The following is a 22,234-nucleotide window of genomic DNA, read 5'->3' as shown; positions in this document are numbered from 1 at the left end:
AAATAAGTTAAGGGTTGCAATGGGTGTGTGTTGGTGCGCGAAACCTTTACCGACAAGGACGCGTGTGGACAGACCGTCCGTGTACCTTTTGTGGACACTTGACCATCTCGTTTTAGAGTGTCCCGCATTCGTTGCGCAGCGCGCATTGCTAATTAAGGAATATGGACTTATTGGACTGCAATGTGCGACCCTTGACGATTGCCAATTTCCAAGGGGGTGCGCTTCCGACGTGACTAGGCTCATCGAGCCCTGCTAACGTTTCTGAAGGACACTGACTTGGCCTGTCATTTATAGACATTATTTGTATTTTGTTTTGTTCTGTCGGTGTCTCCGTCCATTTCTTCATTTCCTCTTTTCTATCCTCATGTTTTCATTTCCTCTATTCCCTCCTCCTGAAACAGTAGGCAGGCGTTGTGCCCTGTCGGTGGCAGTTGTCAGCTTGTTCCCTCCCTATTACTTCGTGTCCTTGTGTTATATGTGTACAACCCAAATATTAATAGTGAATAACATTGAAGAGATTGTCTCTTTGTCTGGCTCCTTTCTTGATGGGTAATTTTCTACTTTCTTGTGGAGAATTAACGTAGCTGTGGAATCTTTGTAGACAATTCCCATGATATTCACGTATTCCTTCTGCACCCCTTAATTACGCAATGCCTCTATGCTGGCTGGTATCTCTACTGAATGAAATGCCTTTTCATAATCTATGAAAGCCATATGTAGTGGTTCATTGTACTCAGCAGATTTCTTAATTACCTGATGGATGACGTGGACGTCATACATTGTAGAATATTCCTTCCCGATGCCAGCCTGTTCTCTTGGTTGATTGTAGTGAAGTTCTGCCCTGATTCTCTTGGAAATTATAATGGTGGATATGTTACGCAATACTGAAAGCAAGCTAATGGGCCGATAATTCTTCAATTCTTTAACATCTCCCTTTTTGTAGATTATTATACTGCTAGCATTCTCCAGCTCTGTAGTACATTTGCAGTCTTGAGGAATTGAGTATAAAGGGCCGCCAGCTTTTCAGAATAAAAATTAACCGGCGATTACGACACTACGTGATGCGAAATTTGAGCGCAGCTGTTATACATGTTTTCACTTCGCGATAAATTGGCTAGCGCGGACAATCTGCCTCGTGCGCCACGTTGCAGAGGGAGCGAAGTGTGGCGCGACTGCCTCGCTAATCTGGAGATAGCGAGGGTCAGCGCGGGGAGCGCCACGGTGCCCGCGATTCACAACAGCCTTTGCCGACAAATGTACGAAACGACGCCTGGTGCTCGGCACCATGTCGCAGCCAATGTCGCCGCACTATGCTTTTCTCCTTGTGCTTCGCCATGCCGTCCTCCGCTATTCGCCTCATGGTTCCGCTGCACTCTCCTCTCCGCTTTCCTTCTCGCGTCTTTCATCCCCCCGCTTCGATTCGCGTTTGAAATCTACTCTCAAGACATTACTGGGCAGGCTCAGCACGTCAAACGTTGACCCTGCTGGCCCCACCGGAAGCGTTTCGAACTGTGTCTGTTCAGGCTTTAGCGGAAATTCCAAAAGTGCCTGTGACTGCAGCAGGCGAGCCAGTCATCGGTAATAGCTATCGACCACGTGACCGTCATCCGCCACGCAATCGCAAAGCAGTTGCCTCGTTTGCAAGCAAGTGCCCGTACGTGCTGTTTTGCAGCTAAACGCTTGACAAAAAGATGGCTTCCCTAATGGATATCGTGTGGGACACTGCGGCCCACATCCTCAGCGCATTTGGCTTCCGTTTTGGAGGACTGCTTTTATTTCTCGGTCATCTGGTAACCAAATTTGAGCTGGCGAACCTGCCCACCGATCTGCTCGTCGACAACTTCCACCTCCCTGAAAAGTATGACTACGTGATCGGTAAGTCAAATTGCACTGTTCTGTACCATTATTTCTCCGCTGCTGGAAGATCGAAATCCCCTAAGAGGGGTTCCTTAAGCGCAGCACTCACACTTTAGCGCAGCGCCTCGTATTCCCGCGGGCAGCGAGTCCATAAATGTTACAGCCTCATTACCTCTCTTTACTCCGACGCGCCCGCAAGAGTTCATTTATGTAGTGCCTAATTCGTATTACACAATCTTCTTCAAGTTCCACACACACAAGCTCTAATATGAACATTTTCGATGGAGGCGAAATGCAAAAACGCCGTGTGCTTACGTTGTAGTGCACGTTAAAGAGCCGAGGTGGTCCAAAATTAACCCGGAGCCCTCCACTACGGCGTGCCTCATAATCAGAACTGGTTTTGGCACTTAATACCCCAGAAAGAAGAATAACATGAGCATCTAAGCAGCCGCTGTCTACGGTCGTGTTTGACTGGAGGTTGTTCCTCGGGGCGTTACCACGTTGCGTGTTCGTACCGCTCTCAGTCCCTGCGCGTGCGCCACGTCGGCGTCAGTCGGCCAATACAAAATTCAGGCAGAACCCATCTGTCTACGACTGTCCACGGCAATACAATGGTCATTATCTATGACAAATCATTATCAAAATCGTCATAACACAAAATGTTCATCTGAAATTGCACAGGTGTAGTAATAAATAATGGTAATTTGGCGTAGGAAATAATGACGCTGATTTTTAAGTGTGACAAGAACATGAACCGTGGTGTGACCAATCTAGGGTGATAAATGGGACAAGGGCCGGTATTTTGTAGCGATGCCTTTCCGGTAATAATGCCTTTTTGCACCTATCGCGCTTTCTCAGTGGTCAGAGCGACGGTTCGCTCGCGTTATCAACGGGATCAGCCGGCCGTGAGCGGTGGATAAGACTAGAATAAGTCATAAGGCATCGCTACAAAATCGCGGCTAAGGTTGAAATGTGAATAAACGTTTCTCCTGATTGACGGTATATACTTAAATAATTTAGGCTTAGAGTTCAGATTAGGCACAGCAAGCCTCACATTTTAGAACTTTCTTTCCATTTTTTACAGCGACGCTGTTTATGGCTAGGCTTGCGTCCGGTTTTTTTTGTGCGTGCGCAAAAATGTGAGTACATTCTGGTGATAGTGCAGAAAGGGTGCAAGCGCAATGACACATACCCCTGTGGACTCCGGGTGGTGGGTTCCCGGACCGGCAACGCGCCCTTGAACTACCCTTGTTGCACCTGCGACCCAAAGAAGGCCCACAAGCGCGGGTTACAACAGATGCTATGATCGGATCTTAGCCAAAAAGGCCCACCCGCGTCGGCCATGTCTTACGTTCGCACCGCCCTCTCTTTGTCGGTCTTCCAACCGCTTGCGTGCCTAGTTTCCTGCCACTCTCCCGGGGCGGCGGCACCGCCACTCGTGTGTAAAAGAGAAGGTACCGTTCTCCATTTTAAATTTCACTTCTCTCGTCGTAATGGGGAGGCGTGCACTCCTGGCGACGATTGCATTCTCGTCTCTGTTCCTGGCGTCGCTCTTCGTAGGCGCATTGCTCCTCGGGATTCCGAACTATACATGGCCTCCGCATTCTGTGTCACCTCTGTGTCGTTTGCGAAACAGCTACGCTGGTCATCCACATTCACAGAGTAAAATGACTCATGATTTTTTTAATCGATGGTGCATGCGCCGTTCTGCGCCCCATTTTGCAAACGGAAATACATTACGCTATGGCACGGTTTTTTTAGCTTTTCAGATAGTTGCATTTATGTTGTGCACCTTCCACAAAGTTTGGAAGCAGTGCATGATCATGTGAATTATAGATATTAGCCAACGCCAGTTAGTTCTCCTTTACGGACAGTGCAACCACTTGGGAGCGTTATGTTTTTAATGTTTACCGCAATGCTGACAATGCTGTATTGCGCGCAGGAATGCAAGAATAAAAAACAAAACCAGTAGTTTCACAACCGCTCGGATGTGCTATCACTTCGCTTTCGAACGCCAAAGTATTCTTGTAATCGAGGAGCGATTCCGAGTTCTTTGTGATCTGCTCGTGGTCTAGATTGTGAAAGAAATCGAGCAGAGCTGTGGCCCAGTCGCCTTACATTTTGCCGGTGAAATGAAGGTCTGTCTTCAATCTTCACTACAAGACACATTTATTTAAAGGAAGGAAGTAAAGAGTGGAGAAGGAAAGACAGGGAGGTTAACCAGTTCAGCACAACCGGTTTGCTACCCTACACATGGGAGCGGGATGAGGGGGAATGAAAGATGGGGAGGACAGAGAGAGAGAGAGAGCACACAGCACAGCACAGCACACACATCGTCAGTCACAGTCCGTCACTCTTCCGTGGTTCGTGACATCACTGTCACAGGCGCTTGTCCAAGCCCGTTTCTTTTAAAAACCGAAGTAGTCCCTTCGTCACCTTCAGCTGCGATGTCTTCTGTCGACATGAGAGAATCACTTCAAATGACATTGGTCTGTTTCAAGGTGCGCTAGAACGGATGCCAGGGACTGTCTCTGAACATTATATTCAGGACAGTCGCATAGAATGCGTTCTAGCGTCTCCTCGCAAAGATGGGCATTGCAAAGAGCGTTGTCGGCCATTCCAATCAGAAATGAATAAGGTTTAGTGAATGCCACCCCTAGCCGTAAGCGATAAAGCATAGTGGCCTCTCTTCGGCGGAGTCCAGTTGGCATACAGAGATGCATCAAAGAGGGCAGGTGGTATTACCGGACGATTGCTCCGGTTGGTCTGGCCGCTTGGTGTGCACCATAGAGAGAGCGTGATCTCCTGTGCAAGCACTCGATGTCTGCTGGCTGCGTCGGACCGTGAGAGTGGTATGGCCTCTTCCTGTGTGTCGTCAAGAGCTGCCCGAGCGGCATTATCGGCGTCTTCGTTCCCTATGACACCGCAGTGACTTGGAAGCCACTGAAATGCCACGTGGTCTCCTTTCTCATGTGATGTATGGAGTAGGTATCTAATATCGAATACGAGCTGTTCGTATGGCCCGCGACGCAGAGCTTATAGCACAGATTGTAGGGCTGCCTTCGAGTCACTGAAGATTGACCATTGTCGAGGTGGTTCCCGATTCATGAGACGAAGTGCAGCGCGAATAGCAGCTAGTTCCGCAGATGTCGATGTCGTTGGGTGGTCAGTCCTGAAGCTGATGGTAGTAGCTCTTGCTGGGACAACCACAGCACCGGACGAACACTGTAGGTTTGTGGAACCATCAGTATAAATATGTACACTGGCCGCATGCCTCTCGTGTAAAAGAAGCAGAGACAGTTGTTTCAGCACAGGTAACGATAGCTCAGATTTTTTCTTGATTCCTGGTACACTGAGATGTACTGGGGGGCTAATAAGACACCAAGGTGGCATCGATGGTTTAGATGCAGCGGTGAAGCCCGAGGGAAGTTTGTCGTTTTATTGATGATAGTTTTAGAGAACGATGCTTGGCGCCTGTCTGAAAGTAGTGTTGCAAGGTGGTAATAGGGGGCACTTGCAAAATGTCTGTTGTGCGTTCTCAGGGCTTCCACCGTAAAGTGAGTTTGCATCGGATGGTCCCCAGCAATCGCAATAGTTGCCTCTGTTGACGTGCATCTGGGCAAACCAAGGCAAACTCTGAGTGCTTGAGCTCGTTCTGCCTGCAGAACACGAATATTTGTCTTCCAAGTGTTGTTCAGTACAGGTAGACTATATCTTAAAAAACCGAGAAAGGGAGCTCTATAGAGTTTCAAAATTGCGTCTACTGACACCCCCCACGTCTTTCCTGTCAAGTATTTAAGCAACTGGGAAATTTCTGTCAGGCGCCGTTTCATGTAGGCCACGTGCGGGCTCCAACAGAGGTCTCGGTCAACGATTACGCCAAGAAACCTGTGGGTTCTGACATAGGAAATGGTCCGCCCATTGATTGAGATGACATAAGGCGTCATTGGTTTGCAAGTAAATGCCACTAGCGCGCATTTTTCTGGTCATATGCTGAGACCTTGTTTACACAAGTAGCTCGCTGTCAAAGTTGCTCTTTGAAGCCGCGCACGTATCTGTGGACGTGTGACTGCGGAAGTCCAGACACAGATGTCGTCTGCGTATATTGAAATCTTGATGGTAGTTGGTAAGTATTCAGCAAGTCCAAGAAGAGCGAGGTTGAATAGCGTCGGGCTGAGAGCCCCGCCTTGGGGAACGCCTCTGCTGGTATAGCATCGCTTAGTCGGGCCATCGTCAGTTAATGCAAAGAATGATCTTGCAGATAGGTAACTTGCAATCCACAAAAAGACTCGACCACCTAGGCCAACCGTTGCAAGAGCATCGAGAATGGCCTCATGTAGTACGTTATTGTATGCGTCTTTCACATCTAAGAATAAAGCTGCAGATAAAAGCTTTCTGGACCTTTCGTGCTGAACATATGAAACGAGAGCAACTACATTGTCGATGGAAGAGCGGTCACGTCGGAAACCAGCCATGGAATTCGGATAAATCTTGTAGTGCTCAAGGTACCATTCCAGGCGGCCAAGGATCATCCGTTCCATTATCTTTCCTACACAGCTGACCAGCGCTATTGGGCGGTAAGAGGTGAGCTCGAGTTGGGATTTGCCCTGCTTCAAGTGTGGCACCAAATGGTTTACTTTCCATTTGTAAGGAACGTTTCCCTCCTGCCATGAGAGTTGTAAAGACTCAACAATTCTTTCCGTGCGGATTCTCCAAGATAGCACAAGGCTCGGGATGATATACCATCTGGACCCGGAGATGAAGAGCGCCTGCAGAGAGCTAGTGCCGCCTCGAGCTCTTTCACTGTAAAAGGAAGGTCCATGCGGTAATCACGGGAATGGGGGACGTCACCTCGGGCTGGAGGATCTGGACGAGTCACTTGGTCGGCGATCCTCGCGCAAAAATCTTCTGCGACATCGATGTCTTGCCGCCCTTGGAAGAGCGCGAGCGCCTTGAATGGAAAACGCTGCTCCGTTTTGTGAGACAGTGGCTTGCGGGGTCTAATTTCTGGCAAAACGTTGCCCAACGTTCCGACGCTAATCTATCCATGCGACGCTGAATCTTCTTTTGCATCCTCCTGGCCGCCCTAAGGTCATAGATTGATTTTGTACGCCGATATCGACGTTCCGCCCGGCGACGAAGTGTTCGTAGTCGCTCTAATTCTACGTCGAAGTCGTTTCGCGTCGAAGAGATCGTCATCATGCGAGTGGCGTTTTGCATCATACTTTTAATTGTTTGTTCTAACCCAGATGGTAGGCCCTCGCAGCAAGCATCTTCCATATCAGATTTCAAGGTGGCCCATTGAATCGTCCGAATGGTCTTCCGTGGACCAAATCTAGACAAGCCTTTGATGTTAAGATAAGTTAGAATGTGATCACTCCCATGCGTCTCAATATCCGGAAACCACTTCACACAACTGGCGAGAGAGTTGGAGACGAAAGCAAGGTCGAGGCAGCTGCCGTATGTCACGCCTCGGAAGAAAAGTGGGGCTATCATCGTTCAGGAGAGAAAGGTCATAAATGTAGGTGATGCTTGCTAATCTTCGTCCTTTTGCATTTGTTCCATGCCGGATGGTGTGCATTGAAATCTCCTATGATGACCCATGGGGCAGGACACACACTCAAAATATCCGCTAACCTTTTCGTATCAAAATTGCTTGAAGGCGATACATACACGCCTATAAGAGTAAATAGTTTGTTCTTTTTAAGTGTGATACACATATATTGATTGTCGTCGTGGGGCGCAACTGGGTGAAAATTATAGGTAAGTTCACGACGAACAAAAACGATGATTTTGCTGCATGCACCATTTGTTGAAGACATGATAACTTCGTAGCCTGACAGTCTGATTGGTTTCGACAAGTTGGGCTCACAAATGACGATGAGTGGAAACACATTGACGAAAATCTGAAAGGCGTGAATTTAGCCCTCTGGCGTTCCACTGCATGACGGACGCTGCCTTGACTTCTTTTCGGAAGGATGGGGTATGGGTAGCCATCTTTCTAGTTGAGGGATTCAAGCACTGGGCTTAAGGCGTCCAGCACTTTACGTGCGCTTCGAGCAGATGTTGTCCCCATGTCCACCAAAAGCGCTCGGATGGCTTCCATGAGGGAACGCAGAACCGAAATGACCTGACGATCTGTTTTAGGTGCATCATCCATGGCTGGAGAAGGCTCCGGTGGGACGACGACCTTCTGAAGTTCCTTAGCAAGGGAGCGGCTCGGTAGCGTAGGCCATTCCTCTAAAGAAAGTCTTATCCGCTTCCTTCGTGGAAGTGGTGGGCCCTTTCGCGGCGCGACTAAGTGGTGCCGTAGTGGAATGGGCACTATCACTTCGAGCATGCGCCTTTGAAGACATACGATGGTGCCGACGTCGACGCCGACTCCGGACCACTTCGGCTGCCTCCCTGTGGGTCGAATTGCCTCTGGACATTTTCTTGAGAACTGCACGCTCCTTCTTGATGCGGGGACAGTCTTTCGACGAGGAAGCATGAGGGCCATTACAGTTGGTGCACTTCAGAACCGTGGCACCGCAGGTCTCTTCTGCATGAGGTTCAGCGCAACGGGGACACAGTAGCGAGTTGGAACACACGCCCTTGACGTGTCCTAGCCTGAGACACTGATGGCATTGAAGCGGCTTCTGGATGAATGGTCGAACCGGATGTCGGAAATGTCCGTCTTTAACGTGGGATGGTGTACAATTCCCTTTGAGAAATTACTTTTTTACTTTTACGAAGCGCGTATTCTCAAGGCGGCGCACTTGCGTAATGATAGTTCCCTCGTTTGCCGGCTTGATGAGGCTAGGTAAGTCATCATTCGGAATGGCAATGTCGATGTCATAAATTACACCTGCTATGGATGTATCGTCAATCGGGATAAAGGGGCGCATTTTGATGCCTCCTAGCTCCGTGATTGCTTGAAGTTTCCTAGCGCACTCATGTTGTACACGTCTATGGCGAGTATACTCTTCCGCGGGTTTATTCTGATGTCTTTAATTTGACCTGGCACCGCACATTCCAGAAAAAAGGATAGGGCTTGCCTGTTCAGCAGTGGTAGGTTGCTTGAGGGTTCTTCCGGCATAAAAATGATGACGTGCAGACAGCGCGCAGGCCTTGACTTCACAGTCGTTGTACTCGCAGGAGTTGACGGCGATGTGTTGACGATCTTTCTCTTCGCCCTCTTGCTCCGGACGGGTATGAAGCTGTCGTTGGATGAGTCGTCTTGCGACATAGAGTACAGCTCGGTGTATTCGGTGTCACTGGGGGAGCCAACTCGCTTCCTTGCGGTTGACGGCCGTGATGGCTGCTGGCCAGGCGGGCCTCTGGAATGCTCCGCTTCCATGGCCGCATGACGGGGAGGTGAGGCACCTCGAAAGGCGAAGATATCACCAAAAATTCAGAGAGCACAGAGACAAGTGTTCTATCAAGAAGACACTTCGTCGTCATCCACACATTTATTTAAACATGTGTTTAATGCTGTGCGCGTCTCTGTCTAAGCATTTGGGTGCTTGCGTATACCAGAGTGAGTGGTGTGCGCGTAATGCTATGGAAGCGCGCCGTGGCTTATTTCGTCCTTCACATCTCCAATCACGCTCCTAAGTTCTGAGACCATATTAGCGCGGGGCAGAAGCTGTGCGCACCGTCAGGCAGCTTGGTGCCTGCTGTTGCGAATGTTGCAGCGCGCATGCGCGTTCATTTGTACTCCCTGGCCTGCTGGTTCAGTGCCGACGCGCATAGGAATTGGCTGTCGCCGGTCGTGATAGCGCTGACAGCGCAGCAGCGGTGCTGCAGCAACGATTCCCCAGGCCCGTGCTCAGTGCCAGTTCCTTAATGAAAGGAGTGCCTGATCGAACTACAGGTAGAGCACTGCACGAGGCGATTTTCTCAGCCCGGCCCGAGCCGTTTTTACGTTAGACCGCCCGCCCGAGCCCGACCAAAAGTGTTATGGCGAGGACGGGTAACGTAGAAAAATCTACGTTACCCGTCCGGCCCGGCCCGCCACCCCCCTTACCTTAGGCCCGAACCCTGCCCTAGCCCGAGCCCGGCTCGAAACAGGCCCGGCCCGGCCCGAGACTGAAAAAATATCACCGCGCGGCATTAAAACAAAATAAAATAAATAGAATGAAAGGAATTTATTCTTATGGCATAAACACATGTCATATGTAATTACAAACACCATTTGAGCGGTCTGAACGCAAATACCAACGCGCGAAGTAGCACGAATTACCCTGCCGAGCAGTATCGCCAGTAGTTTCTAACGCCGCGACCATGATGTGGCCCAATCCACTTCTACCGCAGCGCCGCCACAGTATCTTTCCACGTCGGGCGCCTCACTGCAAAGCATGCGCCGCCGCAGCCACTTGTCCTACTCAACCGTATTCTAGTACACTATAGCCGAAGCGCATCCACGACCTGGATATGAGCAGTCGTGAGCGCAGCGCATGGATGGAGTAAATGTAGAAAGAAAGCTTCACGGTCGTCTATGGTGCAGCGTAATGCGCTGCTGCTAGGCGGCCGGTTGAGAACATGCGTGCAATCATGGATGGACGCAGTGCCGTATTTCACCCCTGTGACGAATTATCTTATCTTACCAGTCATCGATTTACCAATTCGCCTTTGAAGAATCAGCAAGTCGTAAACGCGCTTGCACCGCTCTGAAAGCGTTAATTACATTGATTTAGGTGGGGTATACAATGGCATCCCTTGGTTTGAGGCGACTTCTGTGTTTCTGGACATTTACATTGTGTTAAAACAGCGCGAAATACGACGGAAGAAAAGGGAAGTACACAGGGGTAGCGCTGCTAGCTTCCAGCTGCGCCGGGGCAACAGGTTTCCAGAGTCGAGATGCGCGAGGATAATTCACGGCACGTTACAACCACACCACCAGAAAGCCTGGCCCGGGCCTGCGTCAAAATACCCGAGCCCGGCCCGGGCCCACATCAAAAAGCACATGCCGTGCCCGAGCCTGGCCCGAGCCCATGACAAAAAATGCCCTACCTGGCCCGGCCCGCGGCCCGGGCCAGGTAGGGTAGGCCCGGGTTTTCGGGTAAGCCCGAGCCTGTGCAGTGCTATAACTACAAGTACTGACGATTGCCGAACATCCACGCTTTAAACGTTCTTTATAGCAGAGAACGCGATTCTTTCAATTTCATTTCTAGACACGTGTTACAGCGAAGCTGTATACCTCTACCAGCCATGGAAATTTTCGTGTTGGCGTAAGCAAAAAACGCCAGGCTAAAAATTAAACACGAACATCATATCTCCTTTGAAATCAGGCATACATCATACAGAGCAGCACTCGTTTTGAAAAGAAAAACCACAAAACAAACATCAAAACCACATTACGGATGATAAGGCGCGTGTCAGCAATGGGAACACCCACCGACGCGTTACGGTAAAGATTAGGCTTGCAGGTGCTTATAAAGGGGTTGATCTCATTCAAAACCTTCGTGAAACAAGTGTCTCTGGTTTCACTCTTTGTGGAGCCACGTGTGTGACTTGAACTGACATCACAATGGGTAATTGTTGTGGGTGTCGTTTACAACCTTCCATCTCCCCCGTGTGTTTTCCGGTAAAGATTACGTTTGCGCGAGCTACTCCGAGTGGAAATGTACCCAACAGCATAGAAATAACGTAGTGACGACACCATGGTCTAGCAACTCGTTCAGTTCATTCCAGGCTACCATGGGTAGACCACGGAAAGAAAGGACGCCATAAGAACAGCGTGAACATAATGTCGTTGTGAAGTAATAAAGGGTGTGTTTAAGTATATTTCACTTGACTCTAGTTTCACTTTTTGTATAGCCACTTGTGTGAATTCAGGTGAGGTCACAATGGGTAAATATTGTGGGTGTCGTTTACAGTTTCGCTGCCCAAACGCCTTCACAGCGTGGATTGGAGCCGCAGTTTTTCCGGATGCTTTATGGTCGTTAAACACCGCGCGCACTTTCTGGAGAGGTGGCCGCTCCTTGCACAAAAAGCGCGCTATCCACTGCAACTCTTTCGCAGGGCAAACGCTGCCAAGCATGGCACTACATCGAAATGAAAGGTTGCACGCATGATAACTAACGAATGCTGCCTTATTTGTTATCACTACACTAAATGAAAACCCTAATTTACGTTTCTACAGCCTCTGCGACAATTTTCTTATTCTTTTAGCCGATGACACGTTTGTGCCGGGAGCGTCCCGCTCATCAGAAACCGATTGGTGTTTTTTTTTTCTTGCCCAGGCAGCCGTGGCAGAAGCACGAGCTGTGCGGACGAGAGATCCCTTAAATTCGAAACGGCGCAGAGCTTGATACGCGCTAAACGTGGCTGTCACGCCGCTGCTTCGCCAACAGGACCAATGGTTACCCGCCACGGCGGGCGCAAATAGGGGCCTTAGGCGTAAATTCTCTTGAACGGCATGCGTGTCTGCACCAAGCAAATGAACGAGCAGGACAGCGACTAAATATGGAAGCGCATGCGCACTTCAACGCAGGGACTACACCGTCCAGCGGTGCAGACATGCATTTTGCCATTCGCTCCCACTGGCTCCAAACTTATGAACGCCATTGTAATGTCGACAGTATAAGTTTAGGAGCAACGAAAGTGGATGTCATAACTGTAGAGCAGCACTCTAAAACAGTCGTGCTCCAGCGTTCGAGACCCGCGCAGTACCCACGCGCGCAACTTTTTATTGCGATAGCAATTATATGGACACTCCAAAGCAGATTTCTGCCGTCGGCGTCGCCGTCGCCGTTGCCGTCGCCGTCGCCGTGAGGTTCCGTATGACGTCAATGGAGATGAAATCGTCGCCGCGCGCCGCCGAACGCTGTATGTGCGAGTGAAAGGGCGCGAGGGACGCGCGCTTTCACGGGGAGTGAACGCACGGCGGAGAACAAACGCGCGTTCTGTGCCGTGCTCCCTTAAGGGCTGCAGAAGTAGGCGTCTCTTTCCTCCTTTACAATCACCATATATGTAGAGCAAACGCGCCTTCTTCTGACGCACGAAAGGCCGCGGGGGGGGGGGGGGGGGGGGGCAGGGAAGGGAGGCGACTTTAGCTGCGGCACCAAGTGCCTATTTATATCAGAGGCTCCGGCAACAGTCACCAACGCCGCACGCATTTTGTGCGAACGCGGGCAAAACGCCGACGGCGTCGACAACAGTGCTGTGTGTTGCCGGTGCTGCTGCATGTCCAAGTTTGTACAGCGGATAAAACTACTATCCTTACTCCGTATAGCTCTCTACTAAGTTGCTATCGCAATTGATGCTTCGCCTTTCGGGTGAAACTGCGACAAATTTTTTAAAATGACCTAGCACCATGACCATGGAACAGATGGGAAGGTGCCACTTCGAAACTATAGCTGTGCTTACGCTGCTGAGTGACAATTCTACAAATGGAAAAGCAGATGTCGCGCACGCCGCTGTCATAATTTATGCTTACTGCGTGTAAGACACGACACAATGCGGACAAACGACGTGACAGGAAGGAGCGTATTTCATGTTGTCGTTTCCTAGCATTATTTCGCATATTTTACACTGTAAGCAAAAAAGTTGTCGCAGTTTCACCTGAAAGGCGAAGCATCAATTGCGATAGCAAACTTGTAGAGACCTATACGGAGTAATGATATTAGCTTTATCAGCTGTATAAATTTACTTGGACATGCAGCAGCATCGGCAACACGCAGAACTGGTGTCGACGCCATCGGCGTTTTGCCCGCGTTCGCTCAAAATGCGTGCAGCGTTGGTGACTGTTGCCGGAGCCTCTGATATAAATAGGCACTGCGTGCCGCAGCTAAACGTCGCCTCCCTTCCCTCCCCCTCCCCCACGGCCTCTCGCTCGTCGGAAGAAGGCGCGTTTGCTCTACATACATGGTGATTGTGAAGGAGAACAGAGACGCCTACTTCTGCAGCCCTTAAGCGAGCACGGCGCAGAACGCGCGTTTGTTCTCCGCCGTGCGTTCACTCCGCGTGAAAGACGCGCCCCTCGCGCCCTTTCACTCGCACATGCAGCGTTCGGCGCGCGGCGACGATTTCTTCTCCAAATGACGTCATACGGAACCTCACGGCGACGGCGACGGCGACGGCGACACCGACGGCGACGGCGACGCCGACGGCAGAAATCTGCTTTTGAGTGTCCATATAATTGCTATCGCAATAAAATAAACAAGTTACAGCAGCAAGTGGACACGCCAGGTGTCTTCGTGTCAGCTCACTGTAAACGCTGTCCGTCACAGGAAATGTTTAGTTCTGCGTATTTTGTGCGCTTGCGCGAAAGCTGCTTCGGTGTTAGTCCTGGACCGCACAGTTTAAGGCTAATGCGAAAATGTATTGGTGATACAATAACTTGCGGCACTCGTCAAAAATTATCTTCTGTCCGGAAGCATCTTGAACGACATGAACCGAGGCTGTTGGGCAAGATAGAAAGAAAATTGTCACTTTGACCAGAAGGCTAAGCATTGAAATGGCGCACGACATGAGACGGAAGGAAAACCGTCCGCCTTTGTCAGCGCCCAAACAAACAACACACAGACGCTGCTCGGCGGCGTCGGCGCTCTCAGCGGGAACGCGCAGTGAACTTGGATACAGCCAGGGTGTCTGGCGGTGGCGGCCCGAAAGACTTACCTTGAGCCGCCGTTCGCTTTCACTCCACAACGCATTAGGCAGGTTAAGTTCCAGTTTGACTTTGGTTGAGCTTGAAGGTTAGGTTTAAGGAACCTCGCGTTTTCTGCGTGTGTACCTTGAGTAGTAGAGCTTTCGCTCTAAAACAAACAGCCGGCAGATCCCACGCCCAATGGCGTGGGATCTGCGGGAAGCGTTTCGGCGTGGGATCTGCCGGAAGCGGTGGGACCACCGGAAGCGTTTCGAAGTGTGTCTGTTCAGGCTTTAGCGGAAATTCCAAAAGCAAAAGTGCCAGTGACTGCAGCAGGCGAGCCACTCATCGGTAATAGCTATCGACCACGTGGCCGTCATCCGCCACGGACTCACCAGCAGTTGCCTCGTTTGCAAGCATGTGCCTGTACGTGCTGTTTTGCAGCTAAACGCTTGACAAAAAGATGGTTTCCCTAATGGATATGGTGTGGGACACGGCGGCCCACATCCTCAGCGTATTTGGCTTCGGTTTTGGAGGACTGCTTTTACTTCTCGGTTTTCTGGTGACCCTATTTGAGGTGGTGAACCTGCCCACCGATCTGTTCGTCGACACGCTCATCCTCGATGAAGAGTATGACTACGTGATCCGTAAGTCAAATTGCACTGTTCTGTACCATTATTTCTCCGCTGCTGGAAGATCGGAATCACCTAAGACGGGTTCCTCAAGTGCAGCATTCAGACATTTTAGCGCAGCGCCTCGTATTCCCGCAGGCAGCGAGTCAATAAATCTTACAGCCTCATTACTTCTCTTTACTCCGACGCGCCCGCAAGTTTTCATTTATGTAGTGCCTGGAAGCGCTGCCTACATCTGCGGTCCGCCGTCTGATGCGCGCCTCCACAAATCGCACATTGTGGGTCACATTGATGGTCCTCCGGTGGTGAATACATGCCGCATCCCCGGCATTTCTTCTGACTTTCGCCGTTAGGGCAAACATCGGATCTATGTCCGAGCTCGCCGCATGCATAACAAACGTCCACCTGTCTGCGATAAAGGGTGCAGGAGGATCTGACACCTTCACAATAAACATGTCTTGGCACTTTTGGGCCTTCGAAGAGCACCACGATGATAGTCGTTGTCTTGATTCTTCTGCCTCCCAGCGCCGCGGGCTTCCAACGGTTGACAACCATTTTAGTGTAATCTTCGTCACTGAGGTCTGGGGAAATACCTCGTACCACTCCTTTTCACGTGTCCTCTGACGCAGCCACGTAGGCTGCCACTTCGACGGTGTTCTGTCCCAAAAGAACCTTCTGGACCCTGGCGTAGGCATGCGCGTTCGCCTCGAATTGCGTGGCAACTACTAGAATGTTCTAGAATGTTAGCGCACTACTAGAATGTTAGCGCACAATCTGTCGTCATACACTTGCTCGGAAGGACAAAGAGGCCGCCGTGGCCATCGCCCGCTTGAACAGGATTAAATCGGCCTTCTTCACATCCAGCCCTCCTCGGAGCCTGACAATAGTCATGAAATGCTCCCTCGGTAATCCGGGGATTCTTGACGCGTCCACGATGCGCTTTAGCACATTTTGTGGGGCAACCGTGCGGCGGCCGCCATTCCAGTCAACTTTCTCCACCGAGGGTGCCGTCTTGTTTCGTTTCTTCCTGCCGAGGACTTCGATTCAGCCCAAGCACCCCGCTTCTTCTTGGTTAATTCCCATGCCTTCCACAATCTCCACGCCAGGATTTGAGGCCATTTTCTCACGCAGCAGCGCGTTAGGCCTAGACCTACCGTTCGCCCGACGACGCCGCTAGGCATGGCGCGGTCGAATGAAAAAGTCACCGGAAAGTCCGAAAAATCCACCCACCGGTGAGATCGGTATCCTCGTAATCCTCGCGACGAACTGCGTAGATTGATGTGCAATTCTCCTTGACTTGGTCAAAGAACTCGGTCCAAAACATTGAGAGGAGCTAGAGTCGACATGTTAGCACATCCGCACTCAACTTCTTCCATATCATCAACTTCACTACAAGACACATTTATTTAAACATGTGTGTAATACTTATGCGCGTTTCTGTCTAAGCATTTGGGTGCTTGCGTATACCAGAGTGTGTGGTGTGCGCGTAATTCTATGGACGCGCGGCGTGGTTTATTTCGTCCTTCACATCTGCAATCACGCTCCTAAGTTCTGAGACCATGGTAGCGCGGGGCAGATTGCTGTGCGCACCGTCCGGCAGCTTGGTGCCTGCGGTTGCGAATGTCATTGTTGCGCGTCCATTATTACTCCCTGGCCTGCTGGCTCAAAGCCAACGCGCATAGGAATTGGTTGTCGCCTGCCGTGATAGTGCTGACAGCGAAGCAGCGGTGCTGCAGCTACGATTCCCCAGGCCCGAGCTCAGTGCCATTTCCTCAATTGAAGGAGTGCCTGATCAATTTACAGGTACAGCACTCCACAGGCCGATTTTTTCAGCCCAGCCCGGGCCCGCTTTTACGTTGGACCGCCCGCACGAGCCCGACCAAAAGTTTTATGGCGAGACTCGGGCCAGGCCCGGGCCCGGAAATAATCTACGTTACCCGCCCGGCCCGGCCCGCCACCCCTTTACCTTAGGCCCAAACCCGGCCCGAGCCCGGCTCGAAACCGGCGCGGCCCGAGACCGAAAAAGATCACCGCGCGGCATGAAAACAAAATAAAATAAATAGAATGAAAGGAATTTATTCTTAAGGCATAAATACATGTCGTATGTATGTCATTATGAACGCCATTTGAGCGGTCTGAACGCAAATACCAACGCGCGAAGTAGTACGAATGACCCTGCCGAGCAGTATCGCCAGCAGTTTCTAACGGCGCGACCTTGATGTCGCCCAATCCACTTCTATCGCAGCGCCGCCACAGTATTTTTCCACGTCGGGCGCCTCACTGCAAAGCATGCGCCGCCGCAGCCACTCGTCCTACTCAACCGTATTCTAGTACACTATAGCCGAAGCGCAGCCACGACCTGGCCATGACCAGTCGTGAGCGCAGCGCATGGATGGAGCGAATGGAGAAAGCTTCTCGTTCCTCCGTGGTACAGCGTAATGCGCTGCTGCTAGGCGGCCGGTTGAGAACATGCGTGCAATCATGGATGGCGCATTTGGCTCAGCGCATTTGGCTTCGGTTTTGGAGGACTGCTTTTATTTCTCGGTTTTCTGGTGACCCTATTTGAGGTGGTGAACCTGCCCACCGATCTGTTCGTCGACACGCTCATCCTGGATGAAGAGTATGACTACGTGATCCGTAAGTCAAATTGCACTGTTCTGTACCATTATTTCTCCGCTGCTGGAAGCCCCGCAGGGGCGTCTGCGTAGGCAGGCGTTTGGTGGGTTGCGACACCACGGACCCGAGCACACGGGGGTTGGACCCTCCCACGCGTAGCCGAGCGTGGCTTAGCCGTGTCTGGGGAAAGGGGGATCCTGGAGGTTGAGCTAATGCCGGGTGTATGGACCTTTCAGACCCCCCGGCGGAGGCAACACACCTCTTTGGCCTCTGCTTCACATAGACGGCACCCCCGGACTGACCCACCCGGGGGAAATCGGTAGTTGCCTTTTCCTGTCCTCCTCTTCAATCTTCGTCTTTCTCTCTTACTTTCAATCTATCCTGTCCTCTTTTCACTTCATTTTACTTCCAATTTCCCAGGAAGCTAGGGTTAACCTTGTGTGGGTAGCCAACCTTGGATATTCCATATCTGGTTATAGTGGCGGCGTACAGCTGGCGTTTGCAGGACCTATGTTTTCCAGGTCCTGCAGCGTCCCCTCGTTGGGCTCCATGGTGGGTGGCTGGCGCTGCTGCCGAAACATTCACCTATACTTATGGAAAGTTCTTTCCCCCAACTCCCTGATCGCCGTCTGAAACGAGGGCGCGCCGAAGAAGTTTTCCAGTTTTTTTGGACGAAATACTCAGAATTTTCCTCGATTTCATGTGATTCATTCTGAGAAAAAAGAAAAGGCAGCGAAAATGATCTCAGCTTTTCTGGTTGCAAAAACACTGACTGAAGTTTTTGGTAAAGGTTATAAAGTTTCCAGGCTGGCAAGCGGTGATCTCCTTCTGGAACTCCGCGAAAAGAAACAACACGAAAAACTGTCACATCTATTGTCATTCGGGGATCTCCCAGTGACAGTCACACCACACCGCACTATGAACACAATTCGTGGAGTCGTTTCCGATGCTGATCTTATGGAACTCTCTGAAGCTGAACTACTAGAGGGCTGGAGTGACCAAAATGTGATCAATGTCAAGAGAATTAAGATGAGGCGCGATGGAAAAGAGATCGAAACAAGGCACCTAATTCTAACTTTCGAAACAAGCACGCTGCCCGAGACCATTGAGACTGGGTACCTAAAGATGCGGGTCAGATCGTACATCCCCAATCCTCTCCGATGCTTTAATTGCCAAAGATTTGGCCACAGTTCACAGAACTGCCGAGGCCGCAAGACTTGCGTTAAATGTAGTGCCCAAGAACACCCATCTGAAAATTGTGAGAATACTCCACACTGCGTGAACTGTGATGGGGAGCACCCCGCATACTCGCGATCATGCCCATCCTGGAGAAAAGAAAAAGAAATCGTGACAATCAAAGTAAAGGAAAACATATCGTTCAAAGAGGCACGCAGGCGGGTAGTGTACCTGCCAAAGAACACCTTTGCCGACGTGGCGCGTCAGGGGGCAGCGCCACAACGGCCTCCGGCGACTGTTTGGCCCACACAACGTGAGCCGGCGGTAACGCAATCCACCCCCTTGGCGGCTGCAGCTAGCGCTGCACCGCCATCTCAGAACAAGGGGCCATCGATGTCCGGGCTGGTGGCCTCCAGGGCCTCGTCCCTCGAGACGAGGCCTTCACGTCAAACTAACCGCTCGCAAGAGCGCGTGTCCAGCGCCTCGCAAGAGGACATGGACACAACACCAAGCGTGAGGGCGCAGCCAGCGCCCAAGGAGCGGCGCGATTCCATCGACCGCTCCAAAAAAGAAAAATCTCGTGTCACGGCGCCTGGAAAGGGCCCGTGAGCTAACTTTGTATTCTTGAACGCACAGCACAAAAACACATTCAAAATGGACACACAAATTTTGCAGTGGAATGTGAGAGGACTTCTCCATAACCTCGACGATATTAGGGAACTCCTACATAAGTATAATCCAAAGGTGCTGTGTGTTCAAGAAACACACCTGAAACACTCGCAAACAAACTTCCTCCGAAAATATGCTATTTATCGTAAAGACCGCGATGACACGGCCATGTCATCCGGTGGTGTGGCTATCGCAGTGGATAGAGTTGTTGCCTGCCGAGAACTAAAACTCCGTACGCCCCTAGAGGCAGTTGCTGTTCACGCGGTGTTGTTTAATAAACTAATTACTATTAGCTCTGTATACATCCCGCCGAATTATAAACTCCAGAAAACCTAATTTCAAAACTACATTGATGAACTTCCGGAGCCATACATAGTTGTCAGGAATTTACACGCGCATAACACTTTGTGGGGAGACAGCCGTTGTGACGAAAGAGGGCGTTTAATAGAAAATTTTCTTTTTTCCTCGGATGCATGTTTACTCAATAAGAAGGAGCCGACGTATTATAGCGTTGCGCACAAAACCTACTCCTCAATAGACTTGAGCATAGTATCCAGTACACTAATACCTTACCTTGATTGGAACATTATTAAGAACCCTCACGGAAGTGACCACTTCCCAATAGTCATAAATGTAACAAAACAGACTGAATGCTCTCCACATGTTCCCCGATGGAAAATTGAATCAGCAAACTGGGTTCTCTTCAGAGAAATAACATATTTAGCTCAGGGTGACATTGCAGGTTTTAACATATACGATGCTGTGGCCTACTTTACAGGCTTCATAATAGAGGCTGCCACAAAATCCATCCAACAAACTAACGGGCTAGCCAAAAAGCGTCGGATCCAATGGTGGAACGACGATTGTAGAAAGGCGCGGAAACAACAAAACAAGGCTTGGAGATTGCTTCGGGACTCTCCAACTGCCGAAAACCTCATAAATTTCAAACAGACAAAATCCCAAGGCAGAAGAACACGTCGACGTGCTAAGAGAGATAGTTGGGAGCACTATCTTTGCAGTATAAATTCCTATACAGACGAGAGAAAAGTGTGGAACAGAGTAAACACATTAAAAGGACGTCACACAAAATCACTCCCCTTGGTAAACACAGAAGGTGATAGCCTGGAAGATCAGGCTGACTTCCTGGGTTAACATTTTGAACGCATCTCCAGTGCATCACACTACACAGAACACTTCTTGAAGTTCAAAGAACGCGCAGAGCGACAGCCCCTCGAACGTAAATGTACGCAAAATGATACATACAATCGACCATTTTCTCTCGCTGAACTTAAGGCATTTCTAAACTCCTGCAATAACTCCGCACCAGGTGGCGATCGTAGCATGTACGAAATGCTTAAGCACCTGCACCCTGAAACCCTAAAAACACTAATAAGTCTTTTCAATGCCATGTACGCAGCGGGTTACATTCCATCTTCGTGGAAGGAAAGTGTCATCATCCCTATACATAAACAAGGCAAGGACCCATCCTTAGCCATTAGTTATAGACCAATAGCATTGACAAGCTGTATTTGCAAGTTATTTGAAAAATGATAAACCGGCGCTTGATTTGTGTGCTTGAAAGTGGCAAAATCTTAGACCCCTTCCAATGTGGTTTCAGGGAAGGTATGTCCACAACAGACCACCTTGTTCGTATTGAGTCTTATATTAGAGATGCCTCTATACATAAGCAGTTTTGTCTCTCAGTATTTCTGGACCTAGAAAAGGCTTACGATACGACATGGCGCTACGGAATCCTCCGAGATCTTTCGGCGATGGGTGTCCATGGCAACATGTTGAACACTATCGAAAGTTATCTCTCTAATCGTACATTCCGTGTAAGAGTGGGTAACGCCCTGTCTAGGGCCTTCACCCAAGAGACCGGTGCACCGCAAGGGGGCGTGCTTAGGTGCACACTATTTATTGTAAAAATGAACTGCCTGCATATAGTCATTCCACGAACAATGTTTTATTCCGTTTATGTCGACGATGTGCAAATAGCCTTCAAGTCATGCAATATTGCCATCTGCGAAAGACAAGTGCAGCTTGTAATAAACAAATTGTCGAAATGGGCAGATGAAAATGGTTTTAAAGTAAATGCCCAGAAGAGCACTTGCGTACTCTTTACTAACAAGAGAGGCGTAACGCCAGTTCCAAGCATTGCAATCAAAGGAGATGCGCTCTCTGTGAGCAGCGAGCACAAGTTTTTAGGATTGATTTTAGATTTTAAACTTACGTTTATTCCTCACCTTAAGTATCTGAGGGCAAAATGCCTGAAGACAATGAACCTTTTAAAGCTTCTCTCGCGTACGACTTGGGGTAGTGATCGAAAGTGTTTGCTTAACTTGTATAAATGTCTTATCCTCTCACGCCTTGATTACGGGTCTATAATTTATAATTCAGCAACGCCAAGTGCATTAAAAATCCTAGACCCCGTCCACCACCTGGTTATCCGTCTCGCGACCGGTGCTTTCAGGACAAGTCCAATCCAGAGCCTAGAGTCGAATCAGTGGTCGCTAGATCTGCAGCGGTCATACAACAGTTTCACGTATTTTCTGAAAGTACAAGCAAACATTGAACATCCTTGTTATTCAACTATAAATGACGTGACCGCTGCCACACTCTTCCATAATCGACCTGCAGCGAGAAAGCCGTTCTCTTTGCGTGTGGGGAATCTTAGTGAGGAAATGGGTTTTCCGCTGCTTGAACAATGTCC

The 22,234-nt window shown here is 49.9% G+C and overlaps 2 protein-coding genes across 2 annotated transcripts in view; one reads left to right on the top strand and one right to left on the bottom strand.

Annotated features, from left to right (window-relative positions):
- Nucleotides 1-1,360, bottom strand: part of LOC119454285 (L-sorbose 1-dehydrogenase-like) — a 38,077-nt gene extending 36,717 nt beyond the window's left edge. The window contains exon 1 of the mRNA XM_037716255.2: nucleotides 1,310-1,360. Within this exon, the coding sequence (XP_037572183.1) occupies nucleotides 1,310-1,360 (51 nt within the window). The remainder of the gene's footprint in view (nucleotides 1-1,309) is intronic.
- A 190-nt stretch (nucleotides 1,361-1,550) lies between these two features.
- Nucleotides 1,551-22,234, top strand: part of LOC119454284 (glucose dehydrogenase [FAD, quinone]) — a 92,119-nt gene continuing 71,435 nt past the window's right edge. Inside the window, exon 1 of the mRNA XM_037716254.2 lies at nucleotides 1,551-1,875. Coding sequence (XP_037572182.1) covers nucleotides 1,692-1,875 — 184 coding nt within the window. The 5' untranslated portion in view covers nucleotides 1,551-1,691. The remainder of the gene's footprint in view (nucleotides 1,876-22,234) is intronic.

The sequence above is a fragment of the Dermacentor silvarum genome, chromosome 5, assembly GCF_013339745.2.
Source record: "Dermacentor silvarum isolate Dsil-2018 chromosome 5, BIME_Dsil_1.4, whole genome shotgun sequence".
Lineage (NCBI taxonomy): Eukaryota > Metazoa > Arthropoda > Arachnida > Ixodida > Ixodidae > Dermacentor > Dermacentor silvarum.
Note: the sequence above shows the minus strand (reverse complement) of the source record. Positions and strands in the feature narration are given on the sequence as shown.